The sequence below is a fragment of the Falco peregrinus genome, chromosome 2 (genome assembly GCF_023634155.1).
Source record: "Falco peregrinus isolate bFalPer1 chromosome 2, bFalPer1.pri, whole genome shotgun sequence".
Taxonomy (NCBI): domain Eukaryota; kingdom Metazoa; phylum Chordata; class Aves; order Falconiformes; family Falconidae; genus Falco; species Falco peregrinus.
In genome coordinates this window covers 17,630,454-17,648,921 of record NC_073722.1, presented here as the reverse complement: position 1 = coordinate 17,648,921, position 18,468 = coordinate 17,630,454, and the positions used below count along the sequence as shown (strand labels likewise).

General features: G+C 43.3%; 1 protein-coding gene across 4 annotated transcripts in view; it reads left to right on the top strand.

The window, feature by feature from the left end:
* AFF1 (ALF transcription elongation factor 1) overlaps window positions 1-18,468 on the top strand; it is a 99,089-nt gene that overhangs the window by 59,414 nt on the left and 21,207 nt on the right. For 3 of the 4 annotated variants that reach the window (XM_055794965.1, XM_027795103.2, XM_027795109.2), the window contains exons 4-9: window positions 8,472-8,516; window positions 11,058-11,144; window positions 11,905-11,941; window positions 12,323-12,374; window positions 17,523-17,577; window positions 17,703-17,740. In XM_055794965.1, the coding sequence (XP_055650940.1) occupies window positions 8,472-8,516; window positions 11,058-11,144; window positions 11,905-11,941; window positions 12,323-12,374; window positions 17,523-17,577; window positions 17,703-17,740 (314 nt within the window). The remainder of the gene's footprint in view (window positions 1-8,471; window positions 8,517-11,057; window positions 11,145-11,904; window positions 11,942-12,322; window positions 12,375-17,522; window positions 17,578-17,702; window positions 17,741-18,468) is intronic. The other variant, XM_055794966.1, reaches the window with a different exon arrangement.

Below are 18,468 nucleotides of genomic sequence, written 5' to 3'. Positions count from 1 at the left end.
TGCAAAATATAAATATCTTTTAAAAAAAAATGTTCAACGACCACCCATGCTGATAGTTTGCTTGCAGGATGGTGCCTGTCTGACTAGAAATTATTTTAGTCACAAATGTATTCATAGAGTCTTTATACTTGTTCTGATAAGTGCTCTCCTGAATATATAACTAGGAATTGTTGCTTCAGCTTTTCCTGAAAGCAGCTTTGTTACCACGTCCCCTAAAAAAAGGTGGATGGAGTAAGCCAGGTTTCAGATCATTGGACTTGTCTTTGTATCATAGATATATTTTCTTTTTTTTTAATTTGGTGATACAGAGCATTTAAACGTCCTTGGCAGAGAATCTGCCTGATGTTTGTTGTTCCTCAAGACAGCATGCAAAAACCTTTATGAATTTGTTTGTCTTTGTTTTGATCAGCAAGGTAATTTGAGCTTCAAACTTTGGCAAATTTTTTCAGTACACAGCAGAACACTATTGCATCCATAATCAGGATCAGTAGAGGCTTGGTTAAAATACATATTGTCTCTTGTTGGCTGGGTCAGTTGGGAAACATGCTCTGTGTGTGCGCATCTCATGTCTATTTATAGTATGGAGAGGGTGGATTTTTAACTACACAGAAATGCAGGTGGAAAGCTGCTTTGGAGAGTAGCTTAGCATGCTATTCCTAGCCTGACTTGTGTACGAGGAGAGTCCATCTAATATGCAAGATCTTGCCCTGCTTTAAGCTGGTTAAGCATATGTGGGTGAAGGCAGGACAGGATGGTAGGTTTTGTTCTGATTTTGCCCTGCCTGTTTTTTTCAAACTCACCCTTCATGCATATGCAGTTCTGTGATCTTCATTGCATTCAAGTGACAAAAGCCTATGCAGTTGACATGAAAAAATAAACTTTAAACTATATGTTTATTTTAAAACACAGTATTAAATGGGAAGCAGTTGTAAATGTAAAGCTGCTTTTTTTTATTATTTATTTTTAGCACGAACAGGTGACCTCTGCTGATAGTTGCAGTGGCAAAGCTCTTATTAGGAAACAAAACTGACAGCACAGTGAAGGGCATGGAACTCATAATTGGCTTTTCTCATCCTTGCTACAGTGCTCACTTGGGTTTTCACAGTGCTAATAATTTAGTCTGAAATCAGGTAAAGAGCAATAGCTGGTGTACTTGAGCTATACACACATTGCAAATCCACTTGGATTAGTAGGAGATAGCAGGCAGCACGCTCTAGCTGTCTTCACCTACACTGCTTGGGTATCTGCAGGCACCAGTGTCACCTCAGATGGAGGAGACTGGGAAGGATGGGTCTTGTTTGTGTGCCGGATGTCAGAGGGGCAGCTCTAAGTGAGCTGTGACAGCAGAGGCATAGAGATAAGCGGCCAGGTGGAAATTACCAAGATGAGAAGAAACAGAAAGGTCTGCAACACCTTAACGCTTGCCTGAAAAGCAGCCCGCATCCATTCCAGTTAATATCTGCTTCCAGACCTCCTGTCCTCATCTGTGCACAGTCTATATGCCGTTACTGCTGCCGGCCTTGTTTGAGCCCACACATCTCAGCAGTGCCTCTCAGTGACTTCTGAGGTAACGCATGGCCAACTCTCTCTTGGAGATGATGTTTTTTGACAGCCTGCTTGAAACTATTCTGCCACAGCCTCCTGACGAGGCAAGCTATTTAAAAACCAGGAAGAAAGCTTCAGCCCTCCGCTTCCATACGTGAGAGCCGAATAGTCCTTCAGCTCCATTTGGCACGCGTGGCAGAGTGGGATAAAAATGTGTGCTGTAACTTCTGATGGAATACCTTTTAAAAGAAAAAGTTACCTTAGAAGTTCTTCAACTCCATCTTCATTACCAAAAAACCCAGTGCTTGTTCCTTGTGCTATCTATGGCAAAACCTTATTTTTAAAAAGCTGCCCAGTTTTTTAGTTTCCCAGCTTTGGCCAGTGTTGACTGCATTGTGCCAGAGAGGAGAAAGGTGGGCTTTTGCAAGGATCCTGTCAGCATCTTTTCCCTTTCCCCCCTCTAGCCATCATGCTGAGCCCAAGGAGCAGGCTGCTGGTCCTCCTGCTGTGACAGGCTAGCAGGTGTAACTGTGTCAGCAGGAGAAGAGTGCAGCACTGGGGGAGCTGGTGCTGTCCCTTTCTTGTGTTCCTCCCTGGCTGGGGGCACTGCACTGCTTCTGCTTGGCAGTTGGGTGTCGAGCCCACGTATTATCGCGGCATCTCATTTGTGTGCGAGGTGGTTCCTCAAGCAGTGTAGTCTGTTTCTGGGTGATTCTTATTACCAGAATTCCTCTTTCATCCCTCTTCAGCATGTCTAACAGGGCAGTGCAAGGCTTGGGGCATGATGCAAGTGCATGGTTTTTTGGAATTGCTCGTGAAGACAGGACTTGGAGGTATTTCAGAGAGTTTTGTCACGCAGTTGCTATGCAGCTTGAATTGAGTGCCTGTGCGAATTTTAAATTGTTTCCTAAATTAAGAACTCTCTTCTTTTGTGGGTATGTGCACCTGTGCATTTTTGCCAGCCTGTTGTAGCAAAGGCAGACTAGCTCCTCATGTAACTTCTAAGGCTTGTTATGTTTGTGTAGATGTTTGAAATCTTATGGGACCCGGTTCTGAAGTCCTTTTCAGCTCAGGATTGAAGTAGTATTGTATCCTTCAGTGGCTGAGGTTTTTGACTTTCAGTGGGCAAGGGTAATATTACCCCGTTGCACAGTCAAATCAGCAGATGGTGTGCTATCCTGGTACATACAGGAAGGGGACCACACAAAATCTTTCACAGCCAACTTTCTAATAGATACTTTAACTGTTAATTCTGCTTCTTTTCACCTCCTCTAGCACAAGAAAAGCTATTTTTCATGTGATTGAATGCCTTATGGTACAGGAAACAAATACTTAACTTCCTCTAGGGAAGCATGATGCTACAGAGCAAGGCAGAACACCTGGTGAGCTGCGGCAGATTACCATGTAGGTGGTAATTCCTGCACATCACTAGCCTTTGAGTTGTTTATGCTCTGGTAAAATGAAAGCATGAATGTCTATTACTCTGGTAAGGAAACTGTGTTGAAGTCTATCACCCAAGCATCTGGTATTTATAGCCATTTTTTGCTTTCTCTAACCATCCTTTGGCTTTCTGGATACGTTGCTATGTTTTGCGTTGTGTGTAAGTGCACAGAAGGGGAGTTGCTGGAATCTGTAAGAATTAATCAACTAATCTCTATTAGCTTCCTCAACTGCGTTTTCCCAGAGGGAAAACAAGTATAACAGTGCTGTCTGAAATGACTGAATCACATCGTCTGAGCAATGCACTTGCAGATATCAGCGTGGATGCTAAGTGAAAGCACACAACTTCCATGTAAAAAAAACCCCAAAATCAAAACAAAACCCCTGGGAAATGTAGTAGCTATTATTATTATTATTATTATTATTTACTTCAAACTATCACAGGCATCTGCATAGAGATTGCTTCTTGGCTGAGGTCACTGGAGGTGATTTTGTGGCACTACCAAGGGGAAAGAGTGGATGTGGAATTTGGGTCATGCTGGTCTGAGCTATTATGTTGAAGTTAACGTTGAACCAAAAGGTTTGAAGTCCTTTTCAGACAACTGCAGCTATACTTAACAGTACTTCAGGCATATTGCCTTGTAGCACTGTCTTTTGTTAACCTTGGGATGATATGTCTTTGCAATATATTGCTTGGCCTTCATCAGCTACTTGTGCAGGTTGGTGAACTGGAAAAATATATATATATTGCAAAAATTCTAAAGAGGAGAAAATGTGGCAGTGTCTCAGCATTTTAATAGCACGTTGCTTGCTCTTTAATAACAGAGAGGCTTAAAAGTCATACTAATGGTACTCTCTGCATTTTTCTGCAGTCAAAATTTATTTAATGGCTTTGGCTTTATGTTTATCTAGCTTTTTGTTCCCAAAACCTCAAAACCAAACTTAGCCTTCACATTGTGAGATGTCTGTTATGCTAATTAAGTCTGTGAACCCTTATCAAAGAGATACTTGATTTTGTCTTGATGACCTTTCTAAACCTTTTTCTTTGCTTTTTAAGCTTGCAAGTACGTAAGTCATCTATTAAATTATCCTTGCAAAACTTACAATGGAAGTTCATCAGTCCAGATTCTCCTCCCTTCATATGTTATCATATGAGTGTAATTTTAGAATTGTCCCTTAAATTATTGGTCATGTAACAGACATCACATTGCATAGCCTGTGTCTAGCTGTTCCCTTGAATTTTTGTGGATAAGCCCTGCAGATTACAAAGGTGGCGGTTTCTTCTGCCTGCTCTCTTAAAGGAGCTTTCTGTCTTTGTGAACAAGATTGCCTTCCCAGTTACATCCATTTATTCGACCTCTCCAGAGTCTGTGGGCTCTGCATCAGTAGAGGAACTGGGCTGGAGTCTGGGGTCAGATGTGAGTGTGCCCGCTTGCGGCTGGCTCCAGTGGTGCCTTCTGCAGGGGGAGATAGTACGTGGTGGAGCATTGGAGGCTGTGAGATCACTGGGAGTTGAGCCTTTGCTTGAGCGATACCAGATTTTTTGGAACATAAATTGGTATTATTGCTGAGAGGAGTGGCAGTTATTGAAACGCAGCATCAGTTTGGATGGAGAAGTTGGCATTAAAAAGCAAAACCAAGACAAAACCCCAGCGACCCAACAGGTCTGGATGTTCTGTGATTGCACTTGACCTCAGCCATCAAAATGTTTTGTGAGTGGCACTCGGAGGTGTCTGCATGGTTCTCAAACTGGCAGCGAGTATGAATGTGGCAGGAGGAAATCCTAGCTGGAGATTGTGCAGATGTCAGTGTCAGCCAGCAAATATGCAGAGGGCTTAAATCAAGTTGTCTGTGGGGAGTATGTTAGAGTGTTCTCTGTAACGGCTGTAAAACTGCTAGTGGGGATAGACAGCAACATGTAATACTTACTCTTCTACACCCACAGTCCTCAGCGGAGCTGATCTCATTTCAGTGATTTCTTCAGCTTTTTAACTCTTCTTCGAGCAGCACGTGTTTCTTACTCCTTTTTCCTAAACTCTTCTTTTAAAACTGGCAAGGACAGCCCTTGCTGCTGGGTGGCTTGTGGTTTAATGGTAGTTTACAGGCTGAAATACAGCTGAGATGTGACTTGAAGGAAAAGAAGAAATGGGGGGAAGGGCAGAACAATTGCGGTGTGTGCAGAAAAGCCCAGCTCCTTCAGGCACTGGTTATGTAGCTTTATAAAAGATGAGGAGTCCTCAGATACTGCAGCTGGGACAGTGCAAGGGTGCATGCCCCCTGTCTCCAGGGCCAGTGGGCTGGGGGCACAGGGACTGTGCTGGGCTGCAGGCTCATGGTAGAAATGATAGCCACGGTCCTACCTGAAAGACAGGAGGGTTCCCTGGTGCAGTCAAGTGTTCCGATCAGTTCTGTGGTGATTTTGGCACTGAAAACAAATTTTCTGTGCGTGTCCTGAACAGTCTTGTGTTTTTAATGTTTTGTCATATATTTGGTACAGGTGTTGCAAGTCCATTTGTGGGCAGTGGGTTTGTTTGCCCATTGCACATTCTACTGCTGATGAAAGGGTCATTGTTTTTTAGTCTTAGTGTGCAGCAGGATAGTAGAACAAACAATGAAGGTAGTCTTCGAGGAGTCTCCAGCAGGGGTATGGGCGTCCCAGCATGTCCTAACTTAGCGGCTCTGGGAGTAAACTGCTAGCCAAAGGTGAAAGCAGTGTTGAGCATCCCTGATACCTTATGTTGTGTATCTCCAGAGCTCCACATATTTTGGGGGCACATACTTAAACCTTGTGTCTTAAAAAACCCAAAAATAGAGGTCCTTGTGCTGCCGATGCAGACTTCTGCAGTACTTGTCTGGTATCATGTGTTTGCTTTCCTTTAAATTTTGTGCCACAGAGGAAAGTGGTTTCTGCTGAGCCACTGCACGTGTGAGGAGCAGCGCACTGTCACTGAATGATGCCCTGTGGGGTTACAAAAAATCCTCCTGACGGTGGTTGCTCTATAAATACTCATTGTATGTAAATCTGTATCGATTTCAAAGCACCTTCAGGTTTATGTGAAAGAACTTCAGGAAGGGGTGTGACTTGTTTGGCAAGGATAAGGGAGGTCCAAGCAGGCTGCTGCAGATATTATCTGATCCTCATGTTAATTGAATTACACTTTTGTCTTCAGTTATCACCCCATAAAACTTAAGTTTCTGGAATGGGAGAGGCAAACTGATTTTGATTTGTTGCAGTCGATTCATTGTAGAGAGAAGTTTTGAATACTTTGTCCAGGCAGGATCTTGATACCTTATTTGTTTTGTGGGTTTTTATTGTGGTACTTTACGAGGTATCTCAGGAGCTTTCTGAAGCTATCTGCCAGTTGCTGTTTTCTGTACAGCTGTCTGCTGTTCACCACTTACTAAATTAAGAAGTAAATTAGGTGATTGAGCTACCAGAGTAAGCTTGCTGGGAAGAAAAAGAAGAAAAGAGGGATCCCCTTTTGGCACCGTGAGTTATGAAGCATCCAGATCCCTTGCCATGTGTTCCCTGCTGTTTGCTCTCCCTCTCCCCTCCTGCCCGCTGTGGGGTGCTTCTGCAAGCCTTGCTACATCCCAGCCACTTTCATTCACGTGATTCATCTGGCTGTGTCTCAGCTTCTGTTTGTCCTGGGGTGAGTCAGGTCAGCAGCAGCTATCTGTGCATGATTTTCTGAAGAGAAGTCAAATCTTTGTCAAATGAGCACTGCCTCAATGAGAGCTTTATGTAGACATAGACAAATGAGGTTGCAGGGAAATGAGATTCCTCATCTCCTCCCTCCAGTGTAAATAGTGCAGCATATGGGAAACAGGTGAGTGACCTTTCTGTGAGAGTGCTAAGGACGATGCTTTTTGGCTTTATTGAAGTGTTTGCTTGCTTTGCTGTTTATCTTGTTCTGGGGAAGATCCTCCTGATCAGGCACTGTAGCTCACTGCCCGCTTCCTTTAACACAAGAAGCAACTTCCCGGCCTTTCACTTTGAGCAATGATGCCAATCGTTGGACGTTTCCCTTCAATCTCTTGTTTATGGATGAGAAGCTGGTCTTGGGATGCACTTGGCTAGTTCCAGCTACGCAGTTCCTTGGTGTGTTTTTTTCATTTCAGTTTCCTTTAATGATACCAGTTAGGAAGGATGTGTAAATGACAGGTACTTCCAAAATGCATACCTTGCTAGCAGATGAGAAGCCGACCTGTCAGAGTGGTGTTCCTCATGGCCAGGCGGCAGGTCAGTGTGTGGAAGCAGCACAGGTCCTCCTGCAGAGAATCCCCGGCACCTAGTGCTGCCAGTAGTGCTGGAAGGAGGCACTGCTGCTACTGCATAGCCTCCTGCTGCACACAGCTGGGGCACAGGGCAGGTGGGCTCTCTCGGGGGGCATTGCTGCTCGCCCTGGCCATGCAGTTACCCTCGTCCCTACGTGCCTGGGGAGCAGGAGGCTTTTGCTGTGCTCATCCCAGCCCCTGCCTTGCCCAGCAGTACCCATGCTGCTGATGCGTGGTGTCGGGTGTGTGCAGGGGGTGTCCTGCCAGGAGCTGCTAAGTGGTTTTGCTGATACATTAAAAGCAGATTTATGTGTTTGTACAAGCTGCAACGTCTGCTGTTTGTTAGGTAACTGGCAAATATTAGCACTGCTTTTGCTTTGTACTCTTCCTCAGAGCTTCCTTGAGTCTGGGCTTGTGAGCCCAAATGAAGGCAGCCACAGGTGCTGCCCTGGCTGTGTGTTGGTCTCCTTCAGGTGGCACTGATGAAGTGCCAGGGCACCAGCAGGGCTGGCTGAGGTCCTCACCATGCCTGTGTTGGGGAGCCCCAGCACCTGCCAGGCAGGCATGTGGTGGTCGCTGCCTGGGCTCCAGTGAAACAGAGGTGTGGGAGGTACAGGAGCAGTCCCTTGATCCAGATCCAGGTCATCTGCAGGTTTTCCAGAAATCGCTATGTTGCTGCTACCTGGTGCTATGTTCAAAGTTTTTTTCTAAGCTACACAAGTTGCAGTTGTATTGCTTTTCTGTATTTTAATGGCAGTTGATGTTCCCATGAGTCTAAAAACTGGCATTCAGGGACTTGATGCTTGATTCCTCCAGTTAAAACGACCTCTACTTTTCTTTCTGCAAGCTTAAGGGCTTCTTTTTCTGCTTGAGTCTACATTGATGCATAGAAGAACGCAGGTCATCAAACAAGGTGAATCGTGTCAGCTGAATGAGCGTGATTAATGAGCTCTGTTTCACTTCTTTCTCATCTTTATTAGAATATACCTTCTACTAAAGACTTGAAAACAACAGGCATTGTAAAAGTGCATTATTAACTACCCTTCTGATGGGGCTTTTAATTCTTACTAGCATTTTATTGTTAATGGACTTAAGTGAAATTTATAGAACTGTTGCTAAGCAAATGTTTGATGAGTGCATCTGTTTGTCTCATGTCAGTTGGTAAAAACAAACGAAACTCACGCTACTTTCCTCTTTTTGTGTTGTAGCAAACCTTCCCTGGTGAAGTCCACTCCATTGACGAAATTTTGAAGGTAGGTGCTCTTAAATAACACATCTCTGGTTTGCTTGTATTTTGCACGCATTAAAGTATTTTCTGGGGGAAGAATGTTGCTCTGCTTCTGTTCTGTCAGTGGATGTTGCTATCACTAAGTATGCTGTGGAGAAGTAAAGATAAAGGTCCAAAGAGCAAGACTGACAAGTCATCTGAAACACCTAGAGCTGCTCCTTCGCCAAGTCAGGGGGTTGCTTTTACCTCACGTGCTTCCTCCAAAGGCACTGGACATGCTGCCTCCTGTCCATGCTGCCAGCCCCAGCAGCACCCATTCCACCTGCACCCATCCCACCTGCACCCATCCGCACGGCACTGCTGCTTCTCCTTCACTGTAATTCTAGTCCATTCGTACAGAGCTAAGCCAGCTCCAATGCAAAACTGTCTCTGTAACCTTGTGGCAGAGCTGAGTCTGTGAGCGGTGCGCGGGCTTCCAGTAGCTGGGTTTGAGTACGTGTTGCCTGTGAAAATGTGAAAGTGTGAAAATGCACTGTGATCCGCAAGGCGGTCATGCTGATACTGAGAAGACAGTTCCTTGATTTTGAATAGTATTCTGAGACAGTGAAGTCCTAACGGAAGTGTTTGGTTTCTGTGATTCATTTCCGTCACTGCTGCTTCAGGTTGCAAAATCTCGATGCCTTTATTGCTCTCAAGAAGCAGTTGTTTGGGCAGCATCGTAGCTGAAAGGTGCTCACTAGCTGTCATGCACTGGTTGGTATTGCAGCCTGTGTACGTTGCCTGGAACTACTGCATCCTTGCGTGTTTCACAAGGCATCCTGTTTTCTTGCCTGTTTGGAATGCATAACATTGTTTTTGCAGCAACTGCAGGGGAGCACATTCTAATACGTGAAGAGGTGTAGTGTGGTATATTGGAGAGTTTATCATCTATTGAAAGATTGCACAGCTAGTGAGTGGTGAGCAATGAACAGTGGGAGGGGAGAAAGGAGAAGGCAAGGGTGGTGGTAATGTGATCAAATAGTTACCCAGACCAGTTGTTGCACAGAAACCCCTGTAGATTGCTCTGATCCCTGCTTATAAGGCCAAAGGTAGCAATATGGTTTAATTCCCCGTAAATCTTTGCATTTCGTGTTATAGATAAAGAAACATGAGACGCTTCTGAACCTTCATATTTGTGCCTTGATGAAAAAACGGCACTTTTAAATTATGACACAGTAGATTCTCATACTTCAGCCTATTTGGTACCAAAAGTACAGAAATGTACTTTGCACTGACACGTTCCTCATTCATTTCTTTGAAGCCCCTAGGCAAACTGTGTGTGGTGTATGCTTGCCATGAGATGCATTCAGCATGAACATAACTCCTAACTTTCTGTGCTGAGCACAGTGCCAGTATTGTGTTACTCTGCATGCTGCTTTCTTTGGAAAGCTGCGGGGAACAGTTGTGATGACGGTCACTATGGATGGGGATGGTGGGTGTACATCTTGAGGTAATGTTGGGCTGGGGGGGAAGATCCTGAGGTAACTATTCCTGGAAGGGCAGTGAGGGTGATAGGCCGTATGAGATTGCTTACTACTTGGAGTGACTATTGCACTCTTCAGGATTTAAAACTTGAGGATCAGGAGCCAAGAGAAGTCAGTCTTGTGCGATTTCAGCAAGGTGGTGCTGAACTTCTGAGCCACAGCTTGCCCAAAGGCCTCATCTGGATTAACCCTCATTATTGTAGCATATGTTCAAAAGCCCTTGCCTGTGCAAGGTTTTTCGTGTGTGTGTGTTGTTAGCGAGCTGGTGTGGACCTGGCGGTGGTGCCAGGCGAGGCAGGCAGGGGGGTGATCTCGCCTGCCAAGCCCTGTCCCATGGCCGTGGTGTTTGTGCTCTGCTTTCACCTGGACCGTGGCTGAGCCCAAGAAGCCAGTACTTGGCAGTGATGGCGGGTGAGAGTAAGGGCAGGGGAATGGGGCAGAAGGATTCCTAAAGATGCAGCACATCGGGAAGTCTTTTTTGTTTGAAACCAAGTCACGGAGCTCCGTGTCAAACACTTCTTGGTCGGTCAGAGCAAAAGCCAATGTTTCAGGCAGAACAGCGTGGGGAGCGGCTGGCAGGCAGAGCGCTCTGGCTGACCACCTTGAGTTACGGAAAGCCTTTTGGAGTGTTGCTGCTGTAAGGGGATACAAGAACTTCCCTAGTAGGAAAGTCCTGTGCTTTGAAAAAAACCCAGAACTACTCCTATACAGGTTTTACTTAATTTTCCCTTTATTAACTGTGATAGCTGAAAGGCTGAGGCCTAATCCTGCAAACACAGTAAGTACTTTACTCTGTACAAGCTTCACTGAGATTGCTCTTCCTTGGGCAATGCAAGTATGTTTGCAGAAAAGGAGCGAGCCCTCACCGTGCTCTGGCTGCTGCGCTCAGAGGAGGGCTTCCTGCTGCGATACCGTCTCTCGGATTTATGATCGGGTCAGCAAGGACTTTTTTTGGCAGATCATATGAACCTCTTAAGTGTAAAACTTCATCTGCGTGTTATCGGCAAAAGTACTGTAAGCCGCTTCTCTCAATCTCTTTCCAGGAAATGACCCACTCATGGCCACCTCCCCTGACAGCTATTCGTACGCCTAGTACAACAGAGCGTTCCAAATTTCCCTTCCCAAAAAAGGTAAAACACCCTCTTTTTGCCAGAGCTTTTGACAAACTAGAAGAGTTTTCCAGCTCTTGCATGTGTTTTTCATGCAGTTTTGTCCCCCTTTCATAGATAAAGACTGTTTGAAGAGATTGGCTTTAGAAGAAGTCAGATAAATAAAAGCACAATGGATCTTGAGTTGTATAATGGCTGCTTGCAACACATAGTTTTACTGAGAATTAGATCAGATTGTGCTTCCGAGTAATTGGTTTTGAGTGGGCTATATGGTAGTATAATTATCTTTCCTCTTAGATTTTTTAAGCAAGCCTTGTATTTTTATTGAGCCACGGGTGGGGGGATGAATGAATGAATAGTGTTTCAGTGACTTAAACATTTGTTACAATTGAAGGCTTCAAATGTGACTGCTTTTCAGAAACATTTTAAGCGTCTCATCTCTGTTGCAGCACAACAAACATCTTATCTTTTTGTCAACAAAAATATTCGCTGACTGTGTTAAACATTTGGCAGCTCTTACAACTTTTTTATTATTATTTCTTTGAAAATGCACATACCACTAATGTGCTAGCCACACATTTTTGGTGGCAGGAGGTATTTCTGTCCATGCTAAGCAACATCAGGCCAGCTTTTGACTATTGAACACTTCAAAGTCATACTTTGATAAGTATGTCAAAGTATTTATTACAGTAGGTAATGTGGAAAACAAATCATCGATATGCTGCTATTAAGAGAGCTGATTAATTTTATTCTCAATTTGCCCTTTGTCCTTTCTTTCTAGGGATTGCAGCATGCTGGATCTGTAGCACAGAATCAGCGTAAGTAGAAATCAAAAAACCCACACTGTTATGTGTGTATTGACAGGTAGTTTAGTGTGGTGCATGTTATAGGTTGAGGAGAACATGTAAAGTGTTTACACTGATGAAGGAGCACAATTTCGTGTGCTTTGCTGAACAGTGCTGAATTTAGCAAATGCTTAAGGGATTGTATACATTCATTACGTAGAAATTAAGGAGCAGTTCAACAGCAAACAAACAGTGTTTCATTAGGAAACCTCACTTGGAGTGATGAATAATCTCGATGGCAAACAGTTACATTCTGGAACAAAGTGACTTTGTGATCTGATGCTCAGAGACCATAGGGTAAAATATGCTAAAGGTGAGGCAAATAAACCCAACTGATTCATTTTTGAATTACAGAACAGTATGACGCATCTTCAGAAACGTTGCCTAGTTCTCAACCAAGAACATCGTAAGTAATCAGACCCGGTTCCCATCTCTACTGTGCAGTTACTTAAAAGAACCTGGAATTAATTAAAATCTGTTTTACTTGATGGTTTAGGAGATTAAGATTTTATCAGTCTGATTTTTGTCATAAAATTTCAGTGCAGGGAATTTTCACCGATAGAAACATGAATGTTTCATGATAGAATCATAGAATCATTTAGGTTGGAAACGACCTTTAAGATTATCAAGGCCAGCCATTAATCTAGCTCTGCCAAGTCTACCACAAAACCCTGTTATGATTAGAATGATTGTGTTAAAAAGGAAACTGAAGGAAAAAAAACCCCAACTATTAATGTACCAGATTAAAAGAGCAAAAAAACTTTCATCTATGGCTACTTGATATCTTGTCATAATAAGTGCTATTCAAACCGGTAATAATGCATTCAACTGACATAAATTGTAAGGGATACAAACTGAACCTGATCTATTCTGCATATTGTTTTTAAGCCTGTGAAAGCTAGTGAAGCTACAGCTACAAAAACTGAGAACTAGGGGTGAAATGTTAAAGCAATTGCATGGTGTGACTTTCTGTGATTGCCCAAGGAAAAGTTTTCTTAAAAAGCGTTGTCTTAATTTTATTTTTATTTAAAACAACCAAACAAAAAAAGCATTTCATGTGGACTTTCTAAAAACCTCAATTTATATTCTAATCATGTTAGCTAGTTAGTGGGGTGAAGATGAAATCTCTTGTAGCTTCTTCTAATTAATAGTATTTATATATTTCTACTTCTCTATATATTTCTTCTTTTCCCTATCGTGTTATGTTTCCTCTCAGAAGAAAGCTTCTTAGAGTTTGAGTCTTAGTGTAAGACATTTGTGTATAATTGCTACAAAAGTTTTATGAGGCTAGGAAGGTGTGCCAACTAATGAACGAACTTCTCCAATAGAAAATTTTAGGTTGGTCGATAATGGTACTGTCCTTGTAGGTGAAAGTGGTTATCTATTCATTAGGTTAATTACAGAAATTACTTGAAAGTAGTTTTGTGTGGGCTGATGCTGGTCTTTCAGGATTAACCTGGCCAAATGGCAGCATTGATAGGTTCTGAGCATGGAGTAACAAACAAAAATCTTTCCATGGCTGGAAGGTGAAGGGGCCCGTGTGCAAGGCAACTGCCAAACCATTAAATACCTATCAGTTCATGTGATATATGAAGTTCTTGCATTATTCTGTGATACATTGTTTCGTGGAAGGCTGCACACTACAGACTACAAAGCTTACTCCACTTGTTTTCCTTTCCCTTATAATGAACAGTTTAATTAAAATAAAAACAAAACTGGGCTAGTCACAGATTAAGAGGAAAAGCATCTCTCCATCTTGGTTGAAATTGTAGAATTTTGCGCTCAAGTTCCATAAGGTCGTGAAACAATTTTTCACACTGTTCCGGCATCGTGCAGAGGAGCCCTTGCTGGCTGGGACTGTGAGACAGTGTCTTGCCAAGCAGTCAATAGCTCCCTTATTCCATTCTTTATTTTGTTTCTCCTTCTTCCACTCCAGCTTGCTCCTCCTGAACAAACTCTGGAAATTTTCATTGTGCTGTTAAAAATACTAGGTTCAACTGCTCCAGGCTCTGCCTTCCTCCTCTGCTACCCTAAAACCATCATCTTTATTTCAACTCTTCTCAGCTGCTTGTAAAAATCCCTCAAGCACTTCAGTCAGTTTTCCACGTGGCTGAGAGAGAAGAGACTTTTACTGTAAACAAGAATCTGAAAATACTCAGTTTTTAGCCCAAAGGTCCAGAATTGTGAATTTGGCATGGTACGTAGCTCTGTCCTTAGCCAACATCCCCTCTCAGCATCCATGTGGGCACTTCAGAGCCAGCACTCATCTACCAGGAACGCTTGTACCCACAATTGATGACAGCAGTTGAAGCAGGAGGAACAGTGTGGCTTAGATGTGTGTCCAAAATGGAGCCAAGCAATATTTGCCCAAGGACTTCTTTTATATCTTTCCCTTGAATTGCTGCATCCCTTCTTTTTTGTTTTGTTTTTGTTTTTGTTTTCATTTGCACAACAGGGCTTGCTTTCTTTGCTGTTCAAAGCACACGTGACTGTCTGAAATTCAGCTGCCTAGAATAGCTTGTGTTACAAAGTGTAGCTGGCTGAAAACAAACAGCATTTGTGCTGGTTAATTAGAAGTTGAAATCCCGGCGCATCTGTGTGCCCAAATTAAGCATTCAGCTTTACAGAGCATGCAGGGGTTTCCCAGATGGCTTTCCTTCTTGAATACAGCCCCGAAGTTAGCACCTGGCTGCGCTGGAATGGAAGTAGCCTTTCTTTTAAAAGGGGAGATGCCAAGCTCATTCTTGGTGATGCATCTTTAACCCGGCTGGCAGAGGGGGACCTTCCTGTGCTTTCACTGGGGTTGTTTGGCATGCAGTATTCATTTTAATGCTGCTTCTCTTGCTTAAAAGAGCTGTTCTTAAATAGATTTACAGGGAGATTGATAGTATGTATATAAGCTGCAAATGAGCAGGTCCTGCAAATGAAAACTTGGCATCTATTAACTCCTGAGCTAATTAAAACATTAGAATTATTAAAAGCAGATTTATTTTCTTTAACTAGGCTATTTAATGATTTGTTGAAAACCTTGGTTTGGGGAAACTAACTGGCTTTGTGTCTATCCTTGCAAAAGTATGGCTCATTTAAAGTTTCAGTGTTCTTTCTTGATCTTAAATTGAACTTCAGTAGTTCCAATGTTCTTTTATGCTTATACATTTTATTTACCAGCAGCTCAGGTGAAAAAATCAGTTGTTTTTATTACAAGAAGATAAATCAGCTTTAAAATATGATCTAGATAGCGTTTCCTTGCATTATCCTCTTCCCTCTAAAGGAAATTCATCTGTAGTCCACAATTCTTAAAGCAAAACAAAAAAAATGAAAACACTTTCAGAACTTTCTAGCATCTCTGGAAGTTTGTTCATTATCACCTTTGAAGGACTACTTCCCCTAATGGGTTGGGGCTGGGGGGCTGGGGGGGTGGGGGAAGAAAAAGAATTCATTGAGATGCCAGTAGACATTTGGCCACATCGCCCAGAAGTGTGGAGAATTGTTGCTGTTCTTCTTTCCCGGTTGTGTCTCAGTGGACTGGCAGTAAGCTTCAGCTCTAGCCCACGTGCAGAGCTGGTGTGTGCAGGATTGCTGTAGATGCTGTGCTGTTTGCCTTCTGTAGGAGATGCAGGGGCCTCATTTTCCGAGGTGGTGTCTCACAGCTCTTCCCTTCAGTGTTTAAAAGAAGAGGCAAGAGTTGATTTCCACTGAGAAAGTGTGTGAGGAAATGAGGCAGCGGAGGCTGGGAGATGGAAGAGGATAGTTACAGGGGAATGGCAAATTCAAAATGCCTGAAAAAAGAAAGCACATAGGTCTTTGCGAGTGCCATCGAGCAGAGCCCTTGGGCACTGGGTACCTCTCTGCCTCAGTGAGAGGGACTTGGGACCCATAGGGTCAGTTCCTTTGCAGGAGGCATCCCCTGTGTGGGAGGGGTTGGCTCTGCTGGTAGACACAGGAGGCGTTTGGGGTTTCCTTATGCTGTCCTGCTCCGTGGACAAGAGCAGGTTTGTCACTTCTGGTTTGTGGAATTGTTCGTTGTGAGCTTCGGCAGTCCTGTTTTGCACGGAAGTATCTCCCTGCATGTCAGCTGCTTTGGTACGACTGTAAAATAATTTGTCTAGTTAGTGGGGATAGTGTTTAAGTAAGGCAATTGCTTTTTTATTCAAGGTTTTTACTCCTCTGTTCTTATGGAATCGTAAAAGCAAACTGCTCAGGGTCATTAGAGGTGACCTGCAGAGCCATAAATCTTTTTTGCTTTGTTCATAATTTGACATGAAGGCTTGAAAGAGTGTGAGGGTCTGAATAGTTTTCCCTTTCCTAACAAGCATCGGGACCACTGACTTGTCTACACATTTTCCAAGGTGATGTGGTTCACTGGGGATTTTCATATTTGTTTTTTTGCTGTAAAATGTGTTATGAGGAGTTGGAGGGTTGTTTTTCCTAATTGGCCATGAGAAAGATTTCTCACAGAGAGCTTTTAGTTTTAAATGAGGTTGAAATAAACAGTTTTGACCCGATTGATTAAAATCACTGCCTCAGTTCCCAGGTTTTTTATACGATTTTTGGAAACACACTTGCGTAAATCTCTGGGTTGAGGAGTTCAGTCTCCAGCTATTTTCAAGATTTGAATCATTATACTTTTGAGTAGCAAGGGGTTTGCCTGTCTTGTTTTCCAACTCCTTTTGGGGTGCCTGCATGATTACCGAAGAGGGGGGGATCGCAATCTGGGAGAACTTTGGGTTCCTCCCTACAAATTCTTCCCTTCCAGCCTTTGAGGACCTCAGTAATGCATTGAAATTGCAAGCAGTAGTTACCACCTGCAGGCAAGAGAACAAAATTATGCTTTTGGAAACATTTACAGGCAGCTTGCCCTCTACTCTAGCAACAGTAAAACAAAGTTGGTGCCTCCCCACATGTAAACTGCTTTGGGTATCTGAACACATCAATGTTACGGTAACTGCTGAGATGTGCAGAATCCTTAAGTTCATTGTGTAGAGAAGAAATAGGAGATAGACTTGACCTTGACATTTACTTACGTGTGTGTGATAGGAGACTTCAGCAGCAAAATGAGGACTCCTGTGACAGAAGAAATATTTGTAACTCCTGAGAGAGAGCATGAACATGCCCAGGTTCTGGTGCAGAGATGATGCTTTTTTGCCCCTTGGGGAGCCAGTACAGGCTCATGGCGTGCTAGTCTGTTGCTGTACAAGGATCAGACTTCTTCCACCCCACCGTACTGTCTTAGCATGCTACGTAATCTTTGTTGATGAGCATTCCTCTCACAAACTGCATCTTTGTTGTCTGTAGATGGCAGCCAATAATACTGACTTCTGTTGCAAAATGTCCTGAGATTAGTTGGAAATCACAGTAAAATGCCTAGGTTGTGCATTACCATTTTATCATTCATTAGGTAATGACAGGGTTTAGCAGATTGAGCGTGTCAAATGTTCAAAAATGAAATGGGAAGTTGGTTTGTTTTGGCAGGCGCAAACCAAGTCTTTTTCAGGGTCTGCTGCTTGAAAATGTGTTTGCCTTGGCTGATATTTATCTTCTGGTTGTCTTTCAGACTGCTCCAGGAAGACCTGCAGCTCAGTGATAGTGAAGAGAGTGGTGACGACCAAGTCAGTTTTAGATATTTTATACACTAGGCACACAGACATCCCTTTAAATCATCATGACTTGTGTTCTTCCAAGATCCTAAAGCTAACTTTCCCCTCCCCCCTTTTTGTTTTTGTGAACGAAACAGGTTGTTGAAAAGCCACCTTCTTCACTTGCTCCTCCAAGGTACAGGTTTGTTCCCAAACTGCTAGCTAGACCAAATAAGGAGGGAAAACGAAACTACTTTTTTGTTATGGGGTAGATGGGTAAGGGTTCCTGGTTTTTCTTGTAGATACAGGCTTTGGTTTCTAGCTATCTGAAGCTACTGTTGAAAATTTGCTTTAGTTCTGTGGGGTTTTATGGAAAGCTCCAATTAGAAGTGAATAATCCAGGCATGCTGGGTTTTGTGTATGAACTAGAACTGTATTTCCCCAGCTGTTCTCTTCTTCTCTTCCCTTCCACCAGTGTATATATAGACCACACTAGAGCTAATGGCATTTTTCAGTTGTTGTAGTAGTGATGGATGAGGCACAAGTCCCATTTTAGTTCAGAAGGAAGCCCAGAATGGCCAAGTGGGTGAAGAACAGAAAAGACTTAGGTAGACTCATGGAAGCTGTTTCAGCTCCTCCTGATAAGGCAGCTGATTGTAAGCAGTTCCTGCCAGTTATTGTTAGGTAGAAGCAATATTCAAGGTAGACTGAATGGCTGCGTGCCAACATTAGAGGAAGAAAGGTGGAGAAGGCCAGAGTTTTTCCTGTAGGAAAGCACTGACTTACATTTTGGCCTGGATTTCTGTATTCTTCATGCACAGGGTAATGGTCTACAAAGTCAGACTTGCAGAAGGGCACGCCCATTCTTGGCATGACCTGCATCTCTGCAGACTCTTGAAATAGTGTTCTCATGGTATCAGTCTG